Source organism: Apodemus sylvaticus, chromosome 6 (genome assembly GCF_947179515.1).
Source record: "Apodemus sylvaticus chromosome 6, mApoSyl1.1, whole genome shotgun sequence".
NCBI lineage: Eukaryota > Metazoa > Chordata > Mammalia > Rodentia > Muridae > Apodemus > Apodemus sylvaticus.
In genome coordinates this window covers 109,518,633-109,545,525 of record NC_067477.1, presented here as the reverse complement: position 1 = coordinate 109,545,525, position 26,893 = coordinate 109,518,633, and the positions used below count along the sequence as shown (strand labels likewise).

At 52.9% G+C, this 26,893-nt stretch overlaps 1 protein-coding gene across 1 annotated transcript; it reads left to right on the top strand.

Annotated features, from left to right (window-relative positions):
• The first annotated feature begins 1,177 nt into the window (after nt 1–1,177).
• On the top strand, nt 1,178–23,328 carry Sdc1 (syndecan 1). Its single transcript, XM_052186126.1, has 5 exons — nt 1,178–1,551; nt 19,758–19,839; nt 20,601–21,082; nt 21,552–21,687; nt 21,875–23,328. Exons 1-5 carry the CDS (start codon nt 1,486–1,488, stop codon nt 22,042–22,044), a joined length of 936 nt encoding a protein of 311 aa, XP_052042086.1. The 5' UTR covers nt 1,178–1,485; the 3' UTR covers nt 22,045–23,328.
• Nucleotides 23,329–26,893: the final 3,565 nt, after the last annotated feature.

The following is a 26,893-nucleotide window of genomic DNA, read 5'->3' as shown; positions in this document are numbered from 1 at the left end:
AGAACCGGGCAGGATATGTATGTAGCCCATAGATAGACCTAGGGTAACTGAGATGCCAAAAGGGAGAGTTTCCTAATTACAAAGGTGTTCAAACACAACCCGGTACTGGTTGTTGGGCTACTGCTGGAGGCGTGGTGTCATGGGGGAGGGGTGTGGTGTATAAAGGAGGAAGGCCGGCTGGCTCCTTAGTGGAGCGACTCCGCCGGCTCCGTAACGTAGAGTCCCCACTGGAGACTCCCCGAGAGGCTGAGCCTAGCTTCTCAGTCCAGGCCGACTAATGTGGGACAAGGATGGACGCCATCTATGGTGCAAAGTCCTTTGGCATCATCTATAGATTGAGGGCAAGACAGGGCTGTTTCTTCCCTTTGCTCCCGCTGCTCTTTGCCACGCCCACAGCCTCTCTGTGCTCCTTTTTAGACTGATGTGTTTGAAGGGCGTTGGAAACCGTGAGGTCCAGGCCCTATAGAGAATCATTAAGTAACAGGAACTCAGCTTCAAGCTCCTCAGATGGTTATGCCTGAGGTCACCTGGAAACAAAGAGGCCATTTATTTTTTTCCTTTGGTCTTGGACAAGGAAGAGAGAGGGCTTTGTCTTTTATAGAAAGACAGCAAAAATTAAAAAAAAATAAAAAATAAAAAAACAAAGCCAGCTCTTCCAGACAGTGGTCGTGTCTTTAAAGGTCTGGAGTTCCCAGCAATTTGTAGGTAAGGACCAGTGCTCCAAGATTCCAGGGGTCCCCTATCCTCAGCCCGTGGGGATGTGGGAACCATACATCTGTCCCTCGGTTTATATATAGCCTCATCGCTGTGATGCTCCGAGGTGGCCCTCAAAATCTCGCTCACCTGGAGGACCCCCGGGTGTTCTCGCCCAGAGGGCGCTGCAGCCTTGCACGTAGAGAACTAATAATCGCCCTTCTCTAGGGCACTGCCTCCGGACTTGGGTCCAGGACCTAGTAACGAGGGGACCTGGGTCTCCATCACTCACGCAGCAAGGAAGGTGAGACGCGGGAATCACAGATTGCCCGCACTAGTGCTCAGGGAAGGAAGGTGGGGCTCAGATCCGCAGAAGTAGGGTGGGCTTCGATCCTAGGAGGCGTGGAAGTGGGTGTGGCTGGATCCCGGGGGTGGGGCTCTCCAAGGGGCGGGGCCCGAGGGGTGGAGATTGGGACTACCCAGGCCCGCGGAGCTGGGGGTGGGCGGCTAGTTTTGCAACGGCAAAGAGCCTGTGGGTTTATTATAAGGCGGAGCTCGGCGGGAGAGGTGCAGGCCAGAGGAGACAGAGCTTGGCGCAGAGGAAGGAATCTGGCAGTCGGGAGTTGACTCCAGCCGGCGGAACCTGTAGCCCTCGCTCGGGACAGCAGCGCGCTGGGCAGGAGCCCGGGACAGCAAAGCGCAGAGCGATCAGCAGAGACGGCCCGTAGCTCCGTGCAACCCGCAACTCGGACCCACGTAGCCCGCCGAGCTCTCGCCGCCGGTCTGGGCAGCATGAGACGTGCGGCGCTCTGGCTCTGGCTCTGCGCGCTGGCGCTGCGCCTGCAGCCTGCCCTCCCGGTGAGTGTGGCCCGGGGCAGGGCTGGAAGGCGGCGGGAAGCCGGGGCTCGCCGATGCCATGCAGGCGGCAGCACGTGGAGGGGGAGGGGAGCGGGGACTTCTTCCCGCGCTGCCTGGCGGATCCAGGGATGGTGAGCCCTTAAATGAGGACTCCTGTCCCAATTCCTCTGCGGTCCGTGGGTGCCACGAGTGTCCCCCAGTTCGTGGTCCGGGCGTCCCGCAGAGTGGAACCGTCATTGGTTGCCCGCTCTCAATTAAGTAAAACGACTCCACATGGGTCTGAGCCCGCCGGCCTTAGGCGGCGCTTGGAGTTGTTCTCTCCCGTTGCTGTCTTGCTGGCCATCTCAGCGGCCTGGCCTCCGCCAGTGTCCCGGAGGGGATTCAGTGGCCATGGCCACAACGCCTTTTCCATAGACCCTAATTCAAACCAGACTGCAGGCTTTCCCCTCAGTGCCGCGGAGCCCGGGCGCTCGGCCCTTTGCACCGGGGCAAGTTTGGGCTCAGCGGAGGCGGCGCGGGAACGGGAGGGGGCTGACGTGCGGGGTTGTCGGAGGGACGGGAGTAAGGCTGTTCGTGGGACACAAGAAGGTGGCGCGGGGACCTTGGGCTTTTCTCTGGCTGCCCCAGGTGAGCCGGGCCGAGCTGGCAGCGGGAGGTTCCGGGAAGTTGGCTTCACCACGCTAAAGACCCTAAGAACCCAACTTTGGGGTCGCTGGAGTTGTGCTGCCCCCCGGAGGGCCTCCTCCGCATGGCCCGCGCGGGGGACCCTCCCCGCGAGTGGACCCCGGTACGGCTCTTCCCCTCCCCCGACTCGGCTTTGTGCTGAAGCCGCGCGTAGGGAAGGCGGGTCCCTTGGCCCGCCCAGTAGAGCCTCGGGGAAAGAGGGACGAACGTGGAGCTGGACTGGTGGGGGGAGGCTTCTGGGTAGGATGCAGCCATCCACCTTTGGCGGGGATCGGTCTCTCTAATCAGCGGCTTGGCCGACAAAGAGCTTGTCGAGGGTACCCCAGAAAGTGCTCTCCCGCCCCAGCCGCCGTCCGCTAGCCCGCCTTCCCCAACGGGGGCGCTTTGTTCTCGGCCCCTGTAACCCTTCCCTGGGAACCGCCCCGCAGCGCCGGTCCTTGACGTGGGCCGGGTCCTGGGTCGCCGCCAGGTGTCAGCGCTGCCCTCCGGGTGCCCACGCCCCTAGCCCCCGCACCGGCTGTGGAGTCCCGGGGGTCCTTTCCGCTGGCCGCTTTGCCCAACCCCTGGGAGGCAGAGGCGAGGTGCGGAGCCTCAGGCTTTATCCCTTCCGGAAGTGGCAGTCTCCCACCGCCACATCTGGTCGGCTTAACTTCGATAGCCCTGGCAAAGGCAGACACGTGCACAGGGAAGGAGAGTTGAGCGCTGGTAGATACCAAGGTCGTGTACAAATAAAGTGGCACCTGGGCACGTCCCCAGTCACTGCTAATAGGCATTGCCGTTCGCTCCTTCCCAGGTGGCTTGCACTCTCCATCACTCCGGAGCCCAAGAGAGGACCTCCATACTTGTATTTCCCATGAGTTGGGGTTGTGTGGGGCGCCAAATCAGGGTTCTCAGAGAGGAATATGAATTCTGAACTGAGTCTCCGGTGCATTCCTGGTTTTAAGGTTCAAGACATTGTTCTTGAGGGTTGTGGTTTTTGTGGGACTCAGATTATGCCTGGAAACATAGTTACCGCTCTGGAGAAGAAAGTGGAGCCACTTGGCATGCCTCCCTGGCCCGCCTGGCATTACCTCCGGCTCTATTCTCCAGGCCTGACACGAGGCCTCACTGGGGCAGTACAGATGCAGTACTGAATTTCTTTCCAGCCAGGATCTGGAGACGTGGTGATCTCTTTCCTGGTGTCTTTAGAGAGGCAACTATTCCTGTGACCTAGGCCCCTCAAGCACCCATTGATAATACCGAGTAGACAACTGGAGGTGGTGATTCTTTATAGACTGTGTTTCCGGGAATTTCCTGTGTGCTGGGCTGGGAAGTTGAACCCTCTGGGGAAACACAAGGTCTAGGAAGTAGAATTATCTCAATGGAAGGCTTCCTGGAGGAAGGAGAGGAGCTGAGCCCCCAGCTGAGCCTGGGCTTCGGGACCAGACTCTCACTTGGAGGCAAGAGTGTTTGGTTTGCTTTATTCTTTATTAAGTTTGGTTTATTTTCTCTCTTCCAGCAAAAAATAAAAAATAAATCCACATTTGGTTAAAAGTAGGTGCATAAGAGTGAGGACACAGTCAGAGCTTCTCCTTCTGCGGAAAAATGAAGGCAGCTGGGATTTACTTAAAATGGGAGCACATACCCACAAGTAGCCAGAGAGCTGGTCCCCTTCTCAGGGCTCCCCAAGCTCCTGTGGGAAGCAGGTCAGAACAGCCCTGGGGACCGGAGAGACGGGGAGGGCCGTTGGGTGCCTGCCTTTGAATGAGCGAGGGAAGGCTGCTGGGACCGGAGGCAGCTAGCTGCCAGTCCCCAGAGACTGCGGGCTTGTCTAAAGTGTCCCTCGGTGCGAATGTGGCCTGCCCTCCCTGTTTTTCCTATATAGGATAGGAGAGATGGTTATTTGCTCTGGAATAGCGACTAGCTATTTGTTCCCTCTTTTTCCTTTCCCTTACTGTAATCGTTTGGACTAGTAGAGACACTTCCCCTGAGGTCTGGCAGAATGGGAGGGGGTGGGGGAGGCCAGGGCTCGCATGACGTCACTGCTGGCTTCAGCTCTCCAGGGAGGGTGGAGCTGGTTGTAACCTACCTGTGGCTCTTGATGGGCCCCAATAAAACCTCATTAGCACACATTGGTTGGGAGAAGGGACTGGAAAGAATGATGGGAAAGCTTGAGGTTTTTCTTTTTTTTTTTTTTTCAGTACTTTCTAGATCCCCCCTCCCCCCTCCCCCCTCGCTGCAGCAAAATTTTGGATTCCTGAAGTCCTTTGAGAATGTATCATGGTAGCCAGACTTTTTTTTTTTAGTGAGTTTAAAATTGCCTCCTTATAAAATATCCTTTTTTTTTTTTTTTTTTTTTTTTTTTTTTTTGAGACAGGGTTTCTCTGTGTGGCCCTGGCTGCCCTGGAACTCAATATGTAGACCAGGCTGGCCTCAAACTCAAAGAGATCCACCTACCTCTAACTTTCAGTGCTGGGTCTAAAGGTATACGCAACCAAAAGTGCCCTACTTTTACAAAGTAGTCTTACTTTGAGCAGGATTTTGAGCAGGATTTTTTTATTTCCTTTCTGTTATCTTCAACAATAAGTTGCTAGGTGTGTTTATTCCCTCCTGATGCTGGACCCTCCTCCTCGAGTGGCGCCAGGTCAAGTGTCCTCCTGGTTCTTGGTGGCTCTGAAAAGTACTATATCTCAGAGCCTGGCGGTTTGAATTCTGAGCTTCTCTTTCCTTCTCAGTCTTTGGTAGCCAGAGTAACACGTGTTGTGCCCGAGAGTGGCAGCTTTTCTGTTCAATTCTAATTTATTTTCTTTATCAGACTCAAAAACAAACCAGGTTGGTTCTAATTCTTACAAACACAAAGGTCTCGCCTTTGAGTAGCACTCAGACTGTGTGAATTTGATGCCCCTCAGGAATCTCTGTGGAGACCACTGGAGGCAGGGAGAGAAAGAGAGGGGGCAGAGAGGGAGTGTAGAAGGAGCAAGATAGAATGGTCGGACAAAAGTGTCCTGGTCGTAGAGAGATGAAGAGATATTCGTCGGCCAGGTGAAGACCCTGGAGAACACCCTCAGTGAGGTGCACACACACAATTCTAAGAAGCACACATGAGCTTAAGTTCCAGTTCGGCAGTCTCTTCTCTTCCATGACTTAGTGACCCTAGCTGCCCTGGACTACCAAGGCTAGCTCACTCTCAATATTGGTCATTGAAGGCCTTGGGTTTTGTTTTGAGACTGATCCTCACTCGATAGCCTAGCCTGTCCTTGAACTCCTAGAAATTCTCCCATCTTGACTTCCAAAAGTGCTGAAATTACAGACTTGAGCTACCATGTGTGACCGAACTCTTGTTCCTCATCCCCGACTACAAGTCTTTGGTTTGGCCCTTCCTCCATCTCTTCTGTGTATGTTTTAGTTCACGTTGTATGTAATCTAACGCCCATACCTAGAAACAGCAGGTTAGAAACAGCATTGGCTCAAGTGGAGCCTCTTTCTGAAGCTCAGCTCTGCCACTGGTTTACTCTGTAATCTCAAAGTGACTGACTCGCTTCCAACTCCTCTGTCCCCATCTGTAGAACAGACATCACCATACCTGTTCTTTCTGCCCACATTCTGTCATTTGCATATTCATTTCATAAGACATGGTGCAGAAGTGCTTTGCAATGAAAGTGCCCCGGGGAAAGTTGGCTGTTAATAATAGTCAGGGCTAACTTTTTATTGAGTGCCTGTTGTCTGTGTTGGGGTTGGGAGGGAGGCTTGGTACTTTTCTTACAGTCCTACTTAGCTTTTCCTCCTAAGCCTTTTATGGTATGTATCATTGCCTGATCTTGCGTGTGTATGCACGTGCATGCCTGTGCATGTTTGCGTGCATGCTAGTGTATGCCTTCATGCTCACATATGCTTATGTATATGTATGGTGTGAATACACTGTAGAGTTGTTGGATGTGTACCCCACTACCAAGAAGGCATGCATGGGGGCATGGGTGGGGGTGGGGGTGGGGGTGGGGGGGGCAATGGCTGAATCCTGTGAAGGCCCTGCCTGGAGTTTGCAGATCTTACTTGGACACTCCTGGTTGTGAGCATTTTGCATGGAATGGCTGTTTAGTTGAGCTATGGCCTACATTGTGCCTTTGGGTAAACCCTGAGTATTGGGCAACACCCTGGGCTGTGGCTGTGTGTACCTGATGGTTGCTTGGGTACAGGTAAGTGCTCTTCATAGAAAGCTGAGCTCAGTCGATGGGGTCCTGACAATGGGCAGTGGGCACCTGGGGCTACATAAAGTTCACATGCTATTAATATTAACTGAGTGCTGCGGAATCGGTCTCGGGTGGTGCCTGCTTGCCCTCCCCAAGCAGTTTTATCTGGAGCTTGGGGAACACACTTAAAGCTTTAGTAGAGCTTTTGTAAGCCCTGGGAGGTGGGCTTTGTGGTGACAGGTGGGTAGCTTGGGATCCAAGGCTCCTGGCTTCTATGTTGCATTCTCCCTGGCTCTTTCCAATGCAGGGGTGTGCTAGGAGAACATTTTGGACATTAAATTATTTCTAGTCCCAAAGCACACAAGACATACTGTTTTCTAATAACCCCCCTCCCTTTTTTAAACCTGGTTTGTAAGTGTTGGGTTTGAAAATTCCCCCTGAGAGCCTGCCTTAGTGTGTGGAGAGGGAAGATAGTGGAGCAGGAAGTCTGTGGAAAGTATTTTCATTTCCAGGACCTTGTGCCTTGGAGCAGAGTCAGCATGGTGTCATATCCCTATTGGCTATTCCAGAGGAGACTGGGTTTTAGGTGGGAATGGACCTTCTAGAACTTTCTAGAACCTTCTGTCGAGTATGACCGGAATGCCCTGCCAAGGGTCCGAGGTGCATGACCCTTTGTCTGTCTTTTCCATAAGCAGGTAGCTTCAGGTACAGACTGTAAGACTAGGTTCTTGGAGCGAGACCCTGCACTTAGTGCCATTTCAGCTCCAGACAGACACTGGAGGCCCCTGCACAGCAGGCTTTGGGGTGGCTAGCTTTTCCTGTGTAGGATCCTGTTGTCTGTTCTACAAAGGCTTCCCAGGTCCCTAACCTTTGTTGATGCTGGGGAAACCCTGACCAGGGTTGGGTATTGGAGGAGGGACATCCTGCCACCTGGCATAGGCTGTGTGTTTGGAGAGTCAGGAGGTCTGGTGAAACCTGCCAGTGGAGGCAAGTTTGGCGGGACTTGGGGAGACCTCAGGAGGAAATCTCTGGACTAGTGACAGGCGGGTGTGGTGGTGGTGGAGGTGGAGGTGGAGGTGGCCAGTCTAGCTCTCCTTTTAGAGATTTGCCCAGGGATCTTTCCTGCTGACTCTGGAACTCAGAGGCCTCCAGAGGTGGCTCCTCCGGGAGCTTCTCGAGGGTCTCCCATCCCGACTGTTTATGGCTTCTGTGGGCTGCCTAATTATATAGAGAGGAGATGTTCCTCTGGCCTCCAGCCCTGGGAAAAGTTCTGCCCAGTGACTCACCTGAGGCCTGCAGCCGTGTGTGCACTCAGGCACACAGGCATGTTCAGGAGCTGCGGGCCTGCTGGCTTCAGCCTTCCTAGGCCTGCTGTTCACACCCCGCCAGGCTTCCTTCCCTCTGAGTTCTGCAGCTCTGGTAGCACCTGGGAAACCTGGTCACCAGCTTCCCCACCCCACCCCACCCCGCTTTCTTGCTGTCTGTCCCCCTTCTTTTCTTTTCTTTTTTTTTTCCAAGACAGGGTTTCTCTGTGTAGCCCTGGCTGTCCTGGAACTCACTCTATAGACCAGGCTAGCCTCGAACTCAGAAATCTGCCTGCTTCTGCCTCCCAAGTGCCACCACGTGCTGTCTTCTCCCTTCTTAACTGTAGCTCCAGTGCTCTTTGTATCCCAGCCTTAGGGTCATGCAGAAATTAGTCTTTCTTTAGTCCTAGCTTTGACCCTGACTTCTTGTGGCCCAGGTAAGTGGTTGATCCTCTGGGCCTGTGAAATCTGCTCAGGGGCCTCCGTTTCTATGTCATGTGTTGGCAGAGAGACCTAGTCCTGGGATGGTGAAGCTAACCCTATAGGGCTTCCCAAGCTGCTGTTGGTTTCTCTTTGTTCCTTCTGGAGGCTGGGAGACAGGGAGAACTGACTTGCCTTGGGGGGTCTCAGGCTAGACCACTCCGGAGGTGGAGGTGGGGCAGGTTTTCAGATCAGTGCCCTTGGCATTCGCTGTGGGAACCAGGCTGGCTGGGGCCTCTGGGCAAGGTCAGGCTGGGGGTGGAGGCCAGGTGATGTTCTCTGTACCCACACCCAGGCATCCTGGCACCCTCCCCAAGGTCCGCTCATCAGCAGGAATGAAAGCAGTGCTGGGCAGGTTGGGGCAGTGGGCAGGTGGGCGTGTTTATCGCTACGCTCATCAGCTGAGTCACGATGCCAGGCCCTATGAGTCCTCTCTGGAAGACTCACCCAATCCACCTTGACCCACCGGCGCCCACTGGTGTGAGGTAGGTAGGGCAGGGCAGTGAGACAAGACTGGCCTGGGGGCCCTGAGAGGCAAAGGGGAATTGTTCACGACCTGTCCTGGCTGTGTTGTGGGAACTTGTGGGTGTCTCTGCTGTCCAGGAGGAAACTGTCTTAAGTGCCAACCTGCCTAGAGCCCCTGCTGGGGGTGCAGGAAATGCACCAAGGGAGAGTGTCCTTCCATGGAGTAGGCCCACGAAGCGGGACCAGAGACAGAGACGGTGACGGGTATTAGTGTTTCGTCTCCCGCCTGTGTCTTCCGAGCCTGCTGGAGGGTTTTTATCTCAGATTCTACAATCCAGTCGGGAGTCTAGACTGCTTTAATGCTTTAGATTTGCAGGCTTCCTGGGTATGGGGAGTGCTTGGAAAGGTCCCGCAGGTAGGGAGGGTACCCCCTATCTCCTGGGCATTGCCCCCCACCTGGACCACATCTCCAAGGATGGTCAAAGAACCCTTCCAACACACTGACAGGGAGGAAAACCCCTAAGTACACCCCATTTGGATCTATCTTCGCTCTCTCTGTGGCCACAGAGGCACTCTTCTGGTACTATCTTTCTCATGTAAGGACAGCAGCCTGGCCTGATGCTTGGATCTGCCCGCCTATAGCCATTGGGCTGGCCAGGTGAGAAGGAGCCCAGAACTGTCAGGACACTGACGCTAGACCTCGAGTGGGTGGGTAGAGCGAGGGTCACCCGTGTCTAGGAGGGAACTGAGGGGACTGGTATCTACCTGTGGCATCCAGCACATGCTGGCCCTTGGCTGCCGTACCAGAGGTGACTAAAGATGTTCCTGGGAATTCACTGGTTGGGGACTGGATTGTATCAGAGGGCCACAAAGTAACATTAGTTCTGGTAGCCTCTGCAGGGACTCGGAGGTCCCCTCTCCTAAGAGACTTCCAAGCGGATATGGGGGTCAGGTTTGGGCTTGCAGGGCCCCAGCTGTAGAGTATCTGAGGAGCCGCTGAGACTGTTGAGGAGGTTGATGTCACTCCGGCTTCTCCCAGAGGAGGCTGCGGGAGTGTGTTGAAGGTGCAGTGTTGGAATCACATCTCTCCCAGAGTGGCATGTAGGGGAAGGATGGCCCCTGTGTTTGGTCTGTAGGTGTGCTCTCACACTCTCTGGGTTCTGCCCTACTCCCTGTGCTTGTGCACTTGCTTAAAAGGCATGCTAAAGGGGATGGGGCCATTCCAAATGGCCCCAGGAGGAGGCAGGCCTGGATTGTAGAGTCCTGGGAGTGGTCCTGAGCATGCCACCTGAGTCAGGACAGGCTGGGCACACTATCAGTCTACCTTTGGGAGTCCAAGCTAACTCAGATCTTCAGGGCTTGAGCAAGGGGCTCCTAGCGTATTAGCTGGTTAGTTCATCTTGGCCGATTTAAACCCACATGAGGCCTGAAGAGAGAAGCGTGGTGTATACTCTGGCCTACCTGGACCACATCCTGGCTTCATCGGTTCTTATATAATTTCTTACATGACTTCTTAGCTCTAAGCCTGTCTCCTCACCTGTGTAATGGGGTTCCTCATGTCCTACCTAGAAGGGCTTTTGAAAAGATTAATGAAGTAGTCTGTGGCATGGTCGGGGTTCTCTCCTTGACTGGAGCAGGTCTCTAGAAGTACTAAGCATGGTCTGCTATGTGCAATACCCCCAGTGGCTGTGCCTGAGTTGGAGGGTACAGAGTCTTCGTGTGAAGGGCCCTTCTGGTCTTGCCCCGGTAGTTAGTATTGATGTCATAGAGTCTACAAACATGCCTTTTGGCCTTCCTCAGAAGTCCAAGCCTTTCCTGGCAGACCAGACACATTCATCTTCACTGAGCCTCCACATGAGGCTGGCTCCTGGCCTGAGCTGTGTGGGCTGGGCTGGCAAAAGGAGAAAACTAGACACCCGGACACCTGGGTGGAGGCTCGGGAGAGCAGGGTTCCAGTTGGGCACCGGGGCCTCTGCCTGGAGCTTCTGACTGAAATACCCTGAGAGGAACTGGGTTCTCTGTAGACACCAACATAGCTGGGTCAGAGTGCAAAGTTGGGTGTGGACCCCTACCCTGACCCAGTGAAGGCTGCTCTTCTGGGGAGTGAGAGCTCTGGCTGAGACTGTGATGGCGGCCGGTGTCTGGCAGAGCAAACCTGCCTGGCCCCTCTCCATTCTGATGGATGTGTGCCCTTAAACAAGTGACTGTCCCCTTTGCCTCGATTTCTACATCTGTAAGATGGATAGGGTGTTACAGTCTGAAAATGGTTTTAAAGATAAGTTACCCAATGCGGGGAAAGTGCTCTGACCGGTACCTGGCACATAACTCAACAAGTAGTGACTGGAATGACTGATTCCGTTTCCTGCTTCGAGTGTCCCTACAGCCAGGCTCAGGTCTTAGCTCCTCCCACCCACTGCGGGCCCCAGGACCTAGACTGCTGGGTCCTGCCCCCATTTTCCCTTTAAGCCACCTCTGTGTCAACTCTAAAGCTGGTAGAGTTGTGCAGGCCTCCAGTTTACCTAGGTTGTGAGATGTTAGAGAAGGAGCCTGGGCTGTTTTGTTCCTGTGTGGCTGGGGCCACTCCAGGGACTGAGAAACCCACCCACCTTTTCAGAAACAGCCTCCTCTCAGAGTCTTTCACCTCAGGCTAGCCCACCATACTGTGGGACTACTCCCAGCATGCTCTGCCTTAGCGTTGCTTCCCAGTGGCCTCAATGCCTTAAGATGCACAGGCATCTTGCAGTTCAAGGGGAAAGAGGAAATTAAGTATTTTCTAGGGGTGGTATTACTATCACCTGCATTCTGACAGAGGTTAAAGACATTTGCTCGTTGTATCTCCTAGTCCCTTCTTTATAATCTTCTCCCATCTGTTGTAGCCCTACCCAACTCCAGGCGCCAGTTCTAGCATCAGCCTCTCCCCTGTAGGAAACAGACTTATGCTATAATGTGAATGACTTGTACCCTTTAGCCCCTCCCATGGGCATTTTAATTTTCAAAAGGGTATTGCACAACCGCAGAGACACTAAGGAGAGAGATTTGGTGATCAGAGTTAGAGCCATGTCCCCAGCCTCCCAGCTGGAGCCCTGGGGGTGCAGGTGTGTCGAAAGCTGTAGTTTCTGATTCAGTGAAACTTGAGGATCCTTTATTTAGCCAATTCAGGGGCAGAATATGAGAAGTCTATGTTACAGGTGCCAGGCCCCCATGCCCTGCCGAGTCTAGAATCAGCTAGGTACCAGTTTTGGGGGTACTGGCAGACCCAGAAGCAAGAATCGTGGGGTTCCTATACTATTCCAGACAGGATCTGTTCCCCAGACTTGTCAACCACCTCTCTTCAAGTCCTTTGGCTCTGACCAGCAAGATGTACCCAAAAGAAACTGAGTAGATCCTTCGTTGCTTCTTAGGACAGTGTCGGGTCAGCATGGCGGGGGTTGGGAGGACAGTGGAGGGAGGGCTTTCTCTCTCTTCCGTTTTCACAGGCTACTTCTCAGAGACACCTTGATTCTGGGCATCTCCAGCAGTCACCTGGCCCACAGTGCTTTGCTGCCCTTTGCTCCAGCCTCTGTCTCTGGTTGTCCCTTGATGGTGAGCCAGAACTCCTAGCCAGAGAGCATGTGGTATACAAAGCTGTAGGCTGGGCCCTGGGAGCCTTCTTACTATCCTCATCCTGACAAATTCCTATGGTACAGTCGCCCAAATAAGGTTTGCTTCAAGAAACAGTCCAAGTCATAAGATCTTTTCACTCATTTTCTCGTAGTCCATCTGGCTGGTCAGGCCCAAAGGATTTGAAGAGGTGGCTAGCAAATCTGGAGGACAGGTCGCCCTCCAGGAGCGAGCCTAGGAGAGAGAGGCTGGGCCTGGGCCAGGGCCAGGCGTCCTTGCTCTCAGTGCCTGAAATCCCGCCCTGCCTGTCCTGGCTGGGTTCTGGCGGCTGGGAGAGGCCGAGGAACTGGTCTTCCAGCTCTACACCCAGCTCTCAGCTGAGTCTCTGCTCAGAAACTAGTCCTGGCATGTGGGTGGCAGGGCAGGTGCCAGCCCCACCAGGAGGAGTGGGCATCTGGGTACTCATACGACATTGACCTGTAGTGGGTATGGAGATTGGAGGAATGGTACAGGCAGGTTTGCTGGCGCCGGCTGACTCGCCTCCGGCACTGGCCTTGGTTTGCTGTCTGGTGTTAAACTAACAGGGAATGCTGACAAAAACCAGTTAATTAAAACCAAGAAAGGATACTGTCTCTCCACACAGCCCATTCCCGAGAATCCTCAAGACGTACAGAGACGGTAGAACAGCAGTGGGGGATCACTGAGGTGGGGGTGGGGGTGATCTGTGTGCTCCCGGGGGACTTAGGGACATTCCCCTCAGTGGAAGTGCTGTCAGGGTCTGGGCCTTGAGGTGTTTTGGGGTCCATTGTGCTCCCCAGCTAGGCAGCTAACAGTCCTTTTTACCTGCCTTGCCCTCACCTTGGCCCAACCCAGGGTGGGGCCCCTGGTTTGTTCACTCCCTGCTAGGTCACCAGTCCCTTCACTGCAGGTCCCAGCTTGATTCTTGGTGGAGAAAGAGAAAGTTGATAAATCATGGTGCCTGTCAGCCGGAAATTTGGGTGTTGCCTGAAGGCACCAATGGGGGCCCTCCCTTCTGGAGGTTGCTTTAGGAAGGGGTTTCTGGGTCTTGAAGCCTCCTTACAGTTTCTCAGCTCCGTGAGAGAGAAGTGAGAAGTTGGGCGTCACCCCAGCATGAATCTCTGGCCACCTATCATCACACACTGTCCAGCTTGACCTGTGAGTGCTTTAAGAGAAGGCAGGATTATCTACTCCAGAGACAGACAGGGAGCTGCCCAGATACCCAGCGTAGGAGTCCTTGAGCTAGATGGCGTACTGTCCCAGAGAGCCTCGTTGGAGAAGCTTCGGGAAAATTCACCCAGCATTTCAGCTGTGATTATGAGAAAGAGAGCACTCAAGACCCCAGGCTGTAGGACACAGGACATGAGCTGAGAGCTACCGGGATAGAAGTAGGTTTTAGCCACATTCTCACCCTACCCTCCAGGAGACATTGCACCTTGTAGGACGGCTGCCCCGGAGGCCCACCTTTGGGGCTCCCTGGGGTAGCTCGGTAGTGTCAGCATCCTCCCACTGACGTCAGACAGGTTACACAGTGGGGCAGTTGGTGTGAAGGCCCTGGGCTGGAAAGCCAGCTACTGGGGAAGACTAGGTTGTTCCTGGGGGGCCCGGGCAGGAAGGGAGGTTCTTGCTTTCCTTGGTGACTTTGGGGGCCTTTGGAAGCTCAAATGTCCTCAGCTCTTTGGTGAAGCAGGCCCTCCTGGAACTGTGGTGTTTGTCTGGGAAGAGCAAAGCGACTTCCCAGGCTGCTTTGCTTCTTACAGTACTCTTGCTACTTGATCCAGTCAGGGAACAGGAGTAGAGGTCTTGCCTTCCCGGGCTCCTGGCCCCTCAGGAAAAGGCTCTTCTGAGTGGAGTGCAGCCTTTCCTTCTCAGGTGACTGCTTTCAAAGTACAGCAGCCTCTGAGGGGGAAGCATAATTTGCCATTGTGACAGTTCTCGGGGTCCCTGGATGCAGATGTCATGCTCAGATCATATGTCCAGTTGTCGAGAGGGAGGTGAGTTCTGTAGCTCAGAGCCCTCAGTATCCCAGAGTTGTGGATTCTAGGGGTGAGAGGAGTCTCCCGTAGTCCTTAGATCCCAGGGCTGACCAAGACACTGGGGTAGGGGTAGATCTCTTGCCTACTGTGAATCTGCTTGGAACCCCCCTGGGTATTTGCTGTGGAATGGAGTCTTGGTTGGTTAAGAATGGTGGATGTTTGTCTTGGTGTGACTGTCAGGGTGGGGATATATCCCCGCACTCCCCAGTGTCCCATGCTGAGTGGACAGAGGCCATGTGACTGAAGCCTGGGATCCTGGAGCAGGTGTGTGTTTGAGGGGTCTGGGGGAGGCGGGGCGTGGACTAGCTGGTTACCAGGCTGCTTGGGAATGGCTGTGACCCAGCTCCTTTGATAACAGCAGCTCTTTGTCACTGGATGTTGTGACTAATGGGACTTGTTGATTCAGTGCCGGCTCCCACCCACAGGAGCTGGGGGTTCTGTTGTGGCACCAGGCAGCTGCAGACAGCCCACAGCTTGTCTCTTTCCCACTCCACGGAGTGAAGTTCCCAGCACTGCCCAGACTAGAGACTTGTACGTGTCTCTTCTTACCCCAGTCTCTGAGGCTTCTTTTGGAGGGCCCTGGAATGGGACGTTGGGTATGTACGCACCGTGACTTCTGTTAGCGTCAGCATCAGGCCATTTCTTACCTTGCATGTATCTCCAAGTTTCCAGGTGATGAGTCCTGAGTTTTGAAGTGAAGGATTCCATTTAATATCAAAATTCTGTGACCTTACATTTTTTTTCTTTTATTACATGTCATTTCATATGTATGCATATGTGTGTTGGGACATGCTTGTGGAGGTCAGAGGACAACTTCAGGAAGTCAGTTCTCTCCTCTCATGTGGGTCCCGGGGGTTCCAATTCAAGTTGCCAGGCTTGGAGGTGTACGCTTTACCCTGAAAATAAAAAGTAGACGGTCCCTTGGCATCAGTGAAGTTTTTTTAAGGGCTGTGTGATTCAGACACCACCGAAGTTGCACAGTAGGTAACATGATAATGTCCTGGGGTGCTGATTGGAAGCCACAGGTCTCTGTACCCAGTGGCTGCAGACTCCCAGGGTACAGAGCAGACAGGCATTCTCTCCAAAAGGCTTGTAGTCCTGGAACCCCTTAGAGACACCCCCTTGGTATCATGATTTTTTTGTGCCACAGCTGAGGTGTCTTCATACTCAGGATATCGTGACGAAGCGCCAGGGCGCAGACCACCCTCAACCTCCAGCAGCCAGGACACGGGACTCCATCAGATTGCAGTGACTACCACAGAGGGTGGCCTGCCTTCCAGTCAGTGTGGGTGTGGGAGCTGGCAGGAAGTGGCTCCAGGCTGCCTTTAAACATCCCAGCCAGCCCTCTGCCCACAGCTCCAAACATGTTCTTTGGCAATGGCTTGTGACTAGAGTTGAACTCTCTCCTGATCCGTACTACTTCTTCTATACCTTTCAAATGTGTTGTCGGGTACCCAGCTGGGCTGCTAGGCCTGGGTAAGCACTCATCTTGCTTCCTGGTGCTGAAGCTGTGGTGAAGAAACTGGGGCCATTCCCCTTTGAAACAGACGGTCTCAGCCAGGGGAGGTGGTCCTGAGGCCCAGGGAGTGGGAAAGAAAGGATGTACTACAGTGTGCGGACACTGTTGACAGATGGCCTTCACCCCGGGAAGTGCTGTTTCTTATCTGCTAGAGATGCTAACCTCAGCAGGACCTGAGGAACTGCATGGGAGATGCTTTCACCAAAGCAAGTGGTGAAAATTAACTCCAGCTCTAAGGGAAGTCTTAGGCCTGGGCCCCCTTTGTCCTGGACTGGGCCACACTGCCTTGGGTGTCTCTCCAGCGTCCTTACTCTACAGCTGCAGTGGATGCCCAAAGTCGATGAACAGACTGGTCTTTTCTTTTACCTTGTGTCTGTCCACTCCCCATGTATCTACCTCTGTGATCCTTCTGGGTAAACCAAGCCTCTAACTTTAGGTTTTCAAATCAGCCAGCTTCCAAGCTCTGTGCTTCAGTAGGAAGGAGCTAAGTGGCCTTGGGTTTGATAGCACAAACCATGAAAAAAATTTTTCTTCTAAATGAAAATCTTACCATGAGGTTTTTTCTATAGTGTGTGTGTGGTGTGTGTGTGTGTGTGTGTGTGTCTGTGTCTGTGTCTGTGTCTGTGTCTGTCTGTCTGTGTGTACGTGTACCACAGCAGACTTGTGAGGAGGTCAGGCAAACATTATAGGAATCTTTTCTTTGCTTCACTTGAGTCCCAGGATCACCCTGTGGCAAGCACCTTTACCTGCTGAGCCTGTTTTCTCTTCTTGATTTGTTTGGTGAGCAGTTGATTTTCTTAAGGCCCTCGGAGGTGAAAGGTAGGCCTGGCTTGCCTTGACTTCCCCGAGTGGCTCGATGGAATTTTCTTATCCCTAGACTTCTCTAAGCCCTGGCCACCTGGTCTTGGAAGGACCCAGGTCCATAGTGATCCTGAGAGGGCCCGCTGAACCCTCAAGAACACACGGGGTTGTAAATAGTACCTGGTTATTGCATCGGAGACTCCTTCAGCTAGGACCTGCGGGGTCCTGGTTCAGAGGAGTTATTCCTGCCCACCATTTCTTCTCTTCTGGGGCTGCTGTCTTTTCCTGTCTTTTCTTTTCTGTAGCTGGGGCTGAGGGTGGAGGTGGGACAGGCAGGGAGCTGCTTCTCTTTGCTTAGCAGGGATTGGAGGCCTGGGGTGCAGGAGGGGGCTTGGCTCCCCCTTTCTCCCCCCCCTCCGCCCCAGACCCGGTTTACTGGTACAGCAGAGATTTGTTTAGCAGCTTGTTGCGTAAACAAGATCACAAAGGGATAAGCTTGAGCAAAGCCAGGGGGACAGATCGCTTGCCTGTGAAGAGCCAGTCTTATTGAGCTCTTGGAGAAGCCCTCCCTTTTGGGAAATTGCTGACTTTCGGGCTTCCCTGTGGAGTGAAGAGTCTAGCCGCCCTATGTTTGCCTGGACTCCAGTCAATCCTTGCAGCCTTGGCTATCCCACGTTGAACAAGGTCTGCATTCCTAAATTAGATCTGGAACCTCCACCCCATTTCCAGCTTTCCTCCCCATGGAGGGAGTCAGTGGGTTAGGAGAGAATGGAGTTGAGTCCGAGAATGAGGAGGACGCTATGAACTCTGGGATTGTTCCTGTCTCGGGTGCTCTTCCCCATTGCTGAAGGAGGCAGCCACAGGAAAGGCTACCACAAGGGTCTGGAGTGCCCCCTGGGGCAGTGTATACAGGATGTGGGCTGATGTGTGGTTAGGGGACAGGATCTGACTGCTCTGTGCATGGGCCACGGTGAACTTTTGAGTGTCTACTGCACTAGTTCTCAGCCCGCGGGTCGTGACCCCTTTGTTTGGGTGTGTGTGGATCACCTATTAGCTACTTACCTTACGATTCATAGCAGAAGCAAACTTAACAGTTGTGAAATAGCAAATAAATCACAGCACGAGGAGCTGTATTAAAGGGTCATGGACGGCATCAGGAAGGTTGAGAACCACTTGTCTACTGGGTCTGGGCCATGATGGGCTATAACTGCTCTCTGGAGTTAAGCCACAGTGAACTGTCCTTGCAGATGGGCCTGTCACCTTTGTCCCAGGGGAGAAGCACTTGCTTTCGCTTTGTACTTTTATAGGAAGTTCCTTGGGACCCCGGCCTTGTGGCGGCTCTACGTGCAGAACTGCCCGGTATGATAAGCTGTGTAGAGCTTATTCAGCTGTAGCTTTCCTACTGACACCACTGATGAGTGAGGCCAGTAGGGCTGTGTCGGGCGGGGTCCCTGGGCCAAGCATCCTGGGCCATGGGGAGCCTAAGCTAGGCCACGCTGGTTGTTCTGCGGAGGCTCCTGGTGAGCTAGCTTCTCCTGCTTCCCTTTCTCTTGAAATTCCGTCTCCATCCTAAGTTCCTCTGTGCACAGGCCGCTCCAGGTCTGGTGGGGGAGGGGTTGCCGTGAATCCCCTCATCACAAGATGAGCAGTTTTCACTCATTACTCAGAACAAGGGGCGCAGACACTTGTTACCTACCAGGCTGTATGGTGTTTGTTTGTTTGTTTGGTTTTGTTTTGTTTTGCTTTTTGTTTTTTTGTGGGGTTTTTTGTTTTTGTTTTTTTACTTGTACAGAAAAGTTGTGACTGTTTAGTAGTGCAGATGTCAGTGCTGGCACCATTTTACAGGTAGGGAAACTGAGATTGTAAGATGTGTAGTGACATCCTTAAGGTCACTAGTTGGTAAGTGAGGTCATACCACTCAGAGGTCAGGGGGTCACGGAGCCTCTCCCTGAATCGTGCACTTCTTTTTCTGTTTTGTTGAAACAAAGACTCTATTTAGCTCTGGCTAGCCCAGAACTCATATGTAGATGAAGCTGGCCTCAAAAATGCTGCAGTCTTTTATGTCTGCCTCCTGGGTGGTAGGAATGATGCGATTCCTCCTAACTGTTAACACTTATTTTTTAAAAAATTCATTCTTTGTTCTGATCTGTGCTGAGGTCTTGTAAAACGGTCTGTACTGGGGTGGGTTATTTGGATTAGTTTCATTACTGAGCAGGGTCCCCATATCTTCCTTCTCTGTCACTTGCTTACTTGGGTCCTCCTCCTGCACTAGCTCTTCTAGAACCAGTGCTGAGAGCAGCCGTGGGCCCAGCTCTGCCCCTCACCCAGCCTGCCTAGCTGGGGGTGGTACTCCACTTCCCTGCCCAAGTCCTGTGGGACGGTGTTTGCACTCCATCACCTGCCGCCCCTTGGAGCTCAACCGGACCGCAAGGCCCGCTGCATTCCTGCAGCTGCTGTTGCCAAGGAAAACCCATCCCATTCGCTGGAGCCTCCTTAATTCAGAAGAAGCCTTGTCGAATTAGCGTCCACTGTCCCTAGCCCAAGGGGTACCCTGTCCTTTTTTCACTAAGAAGGTCAGGATACGGTCCTTCCTGTGGCTGATAAAACAAACCTTGGGACAAGGCCTGGGACCACCCCGTGTGGGCAAAGCTTCTTCAGCACAGATAGATCCTCCCTGCCAGGCCTGGCTCTGCTTCTAGCACTTGAGACTTCTGTCTGTGCCCACATCCCATCATCTAGTTCAGCTGAACACTGATTTTTGTTTTAATGCATAGATTGTTTGGGTGGGGGTCTGAAAGCTCCCACTGATGGCTCCAAGAGTGATTCTCAGAGGATCAGTTGACGGCTTTCACAGGGCTCTCTGCTCCCAGGTCGCACTCCCTGACTATACAAGAGCACCCTGGGGTTAGGATGATGTCCCTGTCCCTTGGGCCTCCACTTGGCACCAGGCGATGTTGTTTCAGCATTGAGGATATGCGGAGGACCAGGGGTTTCCCAGAGTTAGCCCCAGGGCCACAGGCGATGGTTTCCTATGTGTGTTGCTGGGATGTGTGGGGTGAGCCTACGATAGAAACCCAGGGGTGCTGGGCACTGACTGAGACACGCCTCACACCCCTTTCTTATCTTTTTGCAGCAAATCGTGGCCGTAAATGTGCCTCCTGAAGATCAGGATGGCTCCGGGGACGACTCTGACAACTTCTCTGGCTCGGGCACAGGTAAGACTGACCCAGAACACTGGAGTGGTGAGCAGGCAGTCACCCAGCTTTTAGTGAGCCCCCTTCTCCCATGCCGTCCTTAGCCACTGGAGTCAGAGGGACAGTCCCAAAGGGAAGAGCAGTGTCCAACTGCAAGCCACCCAGCTAAGAGAAACCCCTCAGAGAACTGGAGTGACTTCACCCAGCCTTGGTGTTCTCATCTGTGAGATGGGAACACTTTGACCCAGAGACTGTTGGGAACTGCAGGAAGCAGAGTGGAGTAGCTATAGATTTGCTCTCACCACCCTAGGAGGATGCGGGTGGGGGTGGGGAAGAAGGCTGTGAGCCGCAGCTAGCCAGAGGGAGAGCTCAGGTGGGACGTGGAGGTAGCAGTGGGAAGGGGACCAGGGCAAAGGCTTGGAAGCTAGGTAAAGTGTAGCTGTGTATTCTTGGGAGCCTAGGCCTTGAGGAAGAGGGTAGAAGAGGTGTTTGCCCTGGGCTACTGTCCTATCAGCTATGGTGTCTTGACCCATAGTTACAGCAGGATCCCCTCCCAGAATCCTGAGATCTTTCTCACAGTTCAGAGAGCATGCTACTCCTAGGCAGGTGAGGCTACCAGGAAGGACATCTTTTCTGGCCTAATTTTCAGTCAGTTCTGCCTTGGAGAGTTCACCCTTGGGGACTCAGGCCTCAGCCTCCTCATACAGCGTGGATCATGTCAGACTTGACACCTGGACACCCCACCTGCCCTGACACCCCAAACCCCACTTCCGACCCCGCAGGTGCTTTGCCAGATCCTTTGTCACGGCAGACAACTTCCACTTGGAAGGATGTGTGGCTCCTGACATCCACGCCCACAGCTCCAGAGCCCACCAGCAGGGATACGGAGACTGCTCTCACCTCCGTCCTGCCGACTGGAGAGAAGCCTGAGGAGGGGGAGCCTGTGCTCCACGTGGAGGCAGAGCCTGGCTTCACTGCTCGGGACAAGGAGAAGGAGGTCACTGCTGGGCCCAGGGAGACCACACAGCTCCCTGTCACCCAACGGGCCTCAACAGCCAGAGTCACCACAGCCCAGGCCCCTGCCACATCTCATCCCCACGGGCATGTGCAACCTGGCCTCCGTGAGACCTTGGCTCCCACAGCACCTGGCCAACCTGACCATCAGCCTCCAAGTGTGGAGGATGGAGGTACTTCTGTCATCAAAGAGGTTGCCGAGGATGGGACTACCAATCAGCTTCCTGCAGGAGAGGGCTCTGGAGAGCAGGTGAGAGAGGCTTTGGATTTCCTGGGTGGCCACTAGTGCCTGGCACCTGGCTGCCTAATGTCCTTTGTCCTCTAGTGCACCTTGTAGGCCTCATTACAATGACAGGTGACAGGGTCCCAACTTCCTCCTGCCCTAAACAGACTGATTACAAGATCAGTAGGCAGGTGACTCCTTAGATACCATTCAAGAGCTGGCCACCTAGACTTACACCAGGGTGGATTTTCTGTCTTAGACCATCATGGGAATTTTGATACAACAATGTGTGCTTTGTGTCACTGATATCCATGGGTATCCATAGGTATCTATTGGGTGACCAGGGTCCCAAGTGCGATTGCATCGCGTGACAGATGCTGGTATAGGTTGGCTAAGTCTGACGGGCTGGCAGGGGAATCCCAACAGAATACAACAGGTTACTCTTGTATCCTTGGCTCCAACCTGACCTGATCCTAACCTGCCCTTCCTTATGTAGGACTTCACCTTTGAAACATCTGGGGAGAACACAGCTGTGGCCGCCGTAGAGCCCGGCCTGCGGAATCAGCCCCCGGTGGACGAAGGAGCCACAGGTGCTTCTCAGGGCCTTTTGGACAGGAAGGAAGTGCTGGGAGGTGAGTCTTCTTTCAAGTGGGTAGGAGGACATAGGTCGTGGCTCTGAGGTAGCCTGGATTGCTGGGGTGAGGCATTGTTAGCCATGGGGTGGGGAAGGAGGAGGGCTGCCTCTAGTCCAGGCCACCTCCTAGACTGTCCATCTCATCTGTCGCTACTCCTCTGAGCCTGCCCCTGTCCATTCCCTAGGTGTCATTGCTGGAGGCCTGGTGGGCCTCATCTTTGCTGTGTGCCTGGTGGCTTTCATGCTATACCGGATGAAGAAGAAGGATGAAGGTAGTTACTCATTGGAGGAGCCCAAACAAGCTAACGGCGGTGCCTACCAGAAACCCACCAAGCAGGAGGAGTTCTATGCCTGATGAGGAAATAGTTCTCCCCACAACCCCTGCCACTCACTAGGATCCCACTCGCCTCTTCTGTGAAAAACTTCAAGCCCTGGCCTCCCCACCGCTGTGCCGTCTCCTCTGCGCCCACACCCTTCCAGCTGTTCCTGCCCGAGCAGTCCCAGGGTGTGCTGGGAACTCATTCCCCTCCTATGACTTCCGCCTAGAAGCTTGGGTGCAGAGGGTTTCTTGCATCTGATCTTTCTACCACAACCACACCTGTCGTCCACTCTTCTGACTTGGTTTCTCCAAATGGGAGGAGACCCAACTCTGGACAGAAAGGGGACCCAACTGCTTTGGACCTAGATGGCCTATTGTGGCTGGAGAATCCTGGGGACAGGAGAGGGGCTTCGGCCGACATGCCATTAGCACTTATCTGTAGAGACCGCTAGGGTTGGCCGTGCTGTGGTTGGGGGCGGGGCGGGGGACGGAGTCTAGGGCTCCTTGGAATTCACTTCTCATTGTGGGGAGGTCTACTTTAGACAACTTGGTTTTGCACATATTTCCTCTAATTTCTCTGTTCAGAGCCCCAGCAGACCTTCTTACTGGGGTAAGGCAAGTCTTTTGACTGGTGTCCCTCACCTCGCTTCCCCAATCTACATTCGGGAGACCGAATTGGGGTTAATAAGACTTTTTTTTGTTTTTGTTTTTGTTTTTGTTTTTTTTTTAACCTAGAAGAACCAAATCCGGACGCCAAAACGTAGGCTTAGTTTGTATGTTGTCTCTGAGTTTGTCGCTCATGCGTGCAACAGGGTATGGACTATGTGTATGGTGCCCCATTTTTGGTGGTCCCTAAGTAGGCTGACGAGTCCAGGATGCTATGGAGTGGTCACCTCGTGACCAGTCATGCCTGTGTGCATGGATGCGGGGCCATGGCCTGGGCCTGGGCCACTGTGACATTGGAAGAGCCTGTGTGAGAACTTATTCCAAGCTCAGTTTAGGGGTGAAGGGAAGGAGACTGCAGAGCTTTGGGGGAGGGGCTGCAAGGGTGCCCAAAATTCTCCCACCTTTGGTACCATCTCTGGTCACCCTTTCTCCTGGAAGCTGACAAGACACATCATGAGTGTGGCTGGCACTGGCTCCTCCATCAAGAACCAAGTTCATTTTCAGCTCCTGTGGCCCTGTCCCCAGGCTGGAATCAGAAATGTTTCCCAAAGAGTGAGAGTCTTTTGCTTTTGGCAAAACGCTACTTAATCCAATGGGTTCTGTACAGTAGATTTTGCAGATGTAATAAACTTTAATATAAAGGAGTCCTATGAACTCTACTGCTTCTGCTTCTTCTCTGGGCCTGTGCTATAGACATAGCCACTCTTTGCCCAAACCCGGGTAGCTCGGGGAAGCTTGGCTCAAGACTACGCCCTTCCAATCCTTCGACGGGTCAGATCCTGGGTCCAGGGTCCCTCGGATTTATTTGTTTTTTTTTTTGTTTGTTTTGTTTTGTGTTTTTCTTTTGGCTAAACTTCTTTTGGAAGTTGGTAGGTTCAGCCAAGGTTTTACAGGACCTGATGTCTGTTCTTCTCAATGGTTTAAGTAATTGGGACGCTAGCATCTCTTGGCCTGGGGTCACGAGAGCTAAGCTGGCTCTGCCGAGCAGACACCTGGGACAGCCTTCCTCCCTCATGTTTGTTGGGACACTTCTGAGAATTCCTTGCTTACTCAGCTTAATGATGTTCCAGCTGTTGGCTAGGCTGCTCAGACTCTCAGCCGGACAAAAGATCTGTGCCCCGTGTTTCATCCCAGAGCTTGTTGCCAGATCACGTGGCTGGATGTGATGTGGGGTGGGGGTGGGGTCGTATCTGAGACAGCACTCAGCTGAGGGCTTGTGGGACAGTGTCCAAGCCTCAGGCTGGGCCCATTCACATAATTGCAATAAATGGTACGTGTCCATTTGGACAGCAGACGCTTTGATGTTCTTGTGGAGTCTCTCTTTGGTCTGGCCATGTCATTCTGTCTGGTTTTTGGAATGGGAGCCTAACTGGCCTGTGTTCTGGCTTGGTACCAAATAGCAGCAGTTAGCGCCATCCTTGCCCAGGCCCCAGGGCAGGACTTTGGGCTCACCATATCCCAGGACCTCGCGACTTTGCACCTGTTCAGCCCTCTATGTGTATAGCATCAATTCCAGCTAGGTTGTTCCCTTCCCTGGGGTCAGAAGGATTCTGCTGACTCTGAACTTCAGGATTTGCTTTTGTTCTGTTTGCTTATTGGGCAATTCTCAACCTTTCACTAGCAAACAGTCTCATGTGTCAGACTCACAAGTGTTGTCTGCACATTGAGCGAAAGACCGGCAGGTTGGAAAGGCACAGAACACCGCCAGGAGCCCCTGGGTTACAGTGCAGGTAGATGTCTCCATTCAGCCTCATTCAGCCCTGGGTACCGATCAGCCCTGGCACCGGCGTGTCCTTGGTACAGAGCAAGAGGGACCCCTGTGCCTGTTGACACAGCAGGCTCTGCAGGTTCCAGCTTGCTTAGCAGGTGACACTTCCCCCCCCCCCCCCCCCCCGTGCTCTAATCTCCAAAACCAGTACTGGTTGCTGGACCTGATGACACAAGAACCTGTGATCCCAGCAATTTGGAAGGCCTAGGCAGGAAGCCTGTCAATTTAAGGTCTACAGGATTGAAAGAGTGAATTCAAGGTCAGCTTGGGCAATTTACAGAGACCTTGTCTCAAAAAGCAAAAAGAGGGGCCTGCGGCTGGGCAGCAGTGATTCGTGCCTTTAATTCCAGCACTAGGGAGGCAGAGGCATGTGTAACTCTCTCTGAGGCCAGCTTGGTCTACAGAGCAAGTTCCAGGACAGCAAGGGCTACACAGAGAAACCCTGTCTCCGAAAAGCAAACAAACTGGGGTGGGGGGAACTCAGTAAGTAAAACGGCACTGGCTGCCAACATTTCCCAACCAGTTTGTTCCCAAGACCCACATAGAGGTGAGAGGGAGGGAAGGAGGGAGAGAGAGAGAGAGAGAGAGAGCAGACTCCTGCAGTTTGCCTTCTGACTTGTGTGCATGTACGAGTACCCTCCCCAACTAAATAAACAAAATTATTATTTTTTGCTCATTTAAAAAGTTTATGCAATATGTAAATAAATAAACAAAAGCACACACAAACAAACATGGCTAACTACTCCTGGGTCTGGGGCCTGCTCTGCTGTGTGTGCTTGACTTACTAATAACAGTGTCACTCCACTGGAGAAAATTGATTTCCCATGTCCAGCAGGTATCAGTTGCAAACCGCTTCCTAAGAGCTTCTTGGTAAGAGCTGGGACTTGGTGTTCAGTTCCCTTTCTTCGTGCTGGGATTCTGTGTGGTTTGAACCAGTGCAGGTCTTGTGTGTGCTCTCAAAGCCTCTGAGTTCATATGGGTATCAGCCCTGCGGTGCCGGGAAGAGGTCGTTTCCTGGACTCACCCACCGCCTTTGAGGGGAGAGGTTTCATAAGGACATCCGTCCTGTTTAGTTAGAGCTAACTGCTCTAAAGTCTCCAACTCTGCATATTAGTCCAGTTGTGGGTCTCTGTCTTAATTACCATATCCTGCAAGAAGTTGCTTCTCTGATGATGGTAGGGTGTGCACTGATCTATGTGCATCACTGTGTCATTAGGAGTCATTGTATTGCTATGTTCCTGTAACAGTATAACAACAACAATAATAATGATAATAATAGTAATAATATTTCCTCTAGGGTCTACAACCTTTCTAGTCTCAGGTTCTTGGCAGTGTCAGGGATGGATTCTGTCTCATGGAGTAAGTTTTGTTTTTTTTGGTTTTTAAAGACAGGGTTTCTCTCCCTGGCTGTCCTGGAACTCACTCTGTAGACCAGGCTGTCCTCAAACTCAGAAATCAGCCTGCCTCTGCCTCCCAAGTGCTGGGATTAAAGGCATGCGCCACCACTGCCCGGCATGGAGTAAGTCTTAAATGCAATTGAGGAATGGTTGGTTACTCCCATAACATTTGTGCCACTACTGCATCAGGGCATTTTGCAGGCGGGTTGCTGGAGTAGATCACAGGGCTTATAACTAGGCGAGATTACTGACTACTTTTCTCCTCCAGTAGCATGAAGATATTGCCTTCTAGGACCACGAACGCTAGTGGTCACCAGGGTAAAGGTTCTAGTCTGGCACTATCACAGTTTCTTCAGAAATTAAAGTTTTTCAAAGTACAGAGAGGACTAGGGGGTGTAGAACTCAGTGGTGGCACACTTGCCTATCTGGCATAAGCAAGACCCTGGCTTCGATCACCAACACTGACCAGAAAAACCTTCCCTTGGGTCAGTCATTTGTTCTTTAAACCCTGAAAATAAGAACACTGGTTCTTTTCCGGTCCCTGGGCTGGGTAGCAAGAACTGACAGACTTGGCTGTCTAGATATCTATAAATCTTAATTTATATTCCACCCAAGACCTACAGAAAGAAAGATGTGGAATCATTTAAATGTCACCTTAAGTTCCTCAGGCAACCCGCTAGCTAGCTGTCTGTCCCCACCTCACCCCAGCTTGCTGTCCTGTGTTCCATGGGACCCTTGTACCCCCTTCTTGCAGGGTGCCTACAGAACACGTTCCTGTCACTTCATCTTCAGCTCATACTACCAAGGGCCCTTGGTATGAGAGTGCTGTTGTTCTGTGTAGGAAGTCGCAGTCACGGAATAACCCCGATAAGCGTTCTTCTGAGTGCAGCTTGAGCGTGTCATGTTCGTCATTCGAATCTGGCTTCTGTGTGAGCTGCAGTCAGGGCCTTGCTTGCCTCTGGGGTTTTGCTCTGGATGTCTTGTCACATCCAGAATTCAAAGATCCTGGACCTCTATCCTTCCTGCTGTTAGGGATGCCAGAGACTGCAGAGAC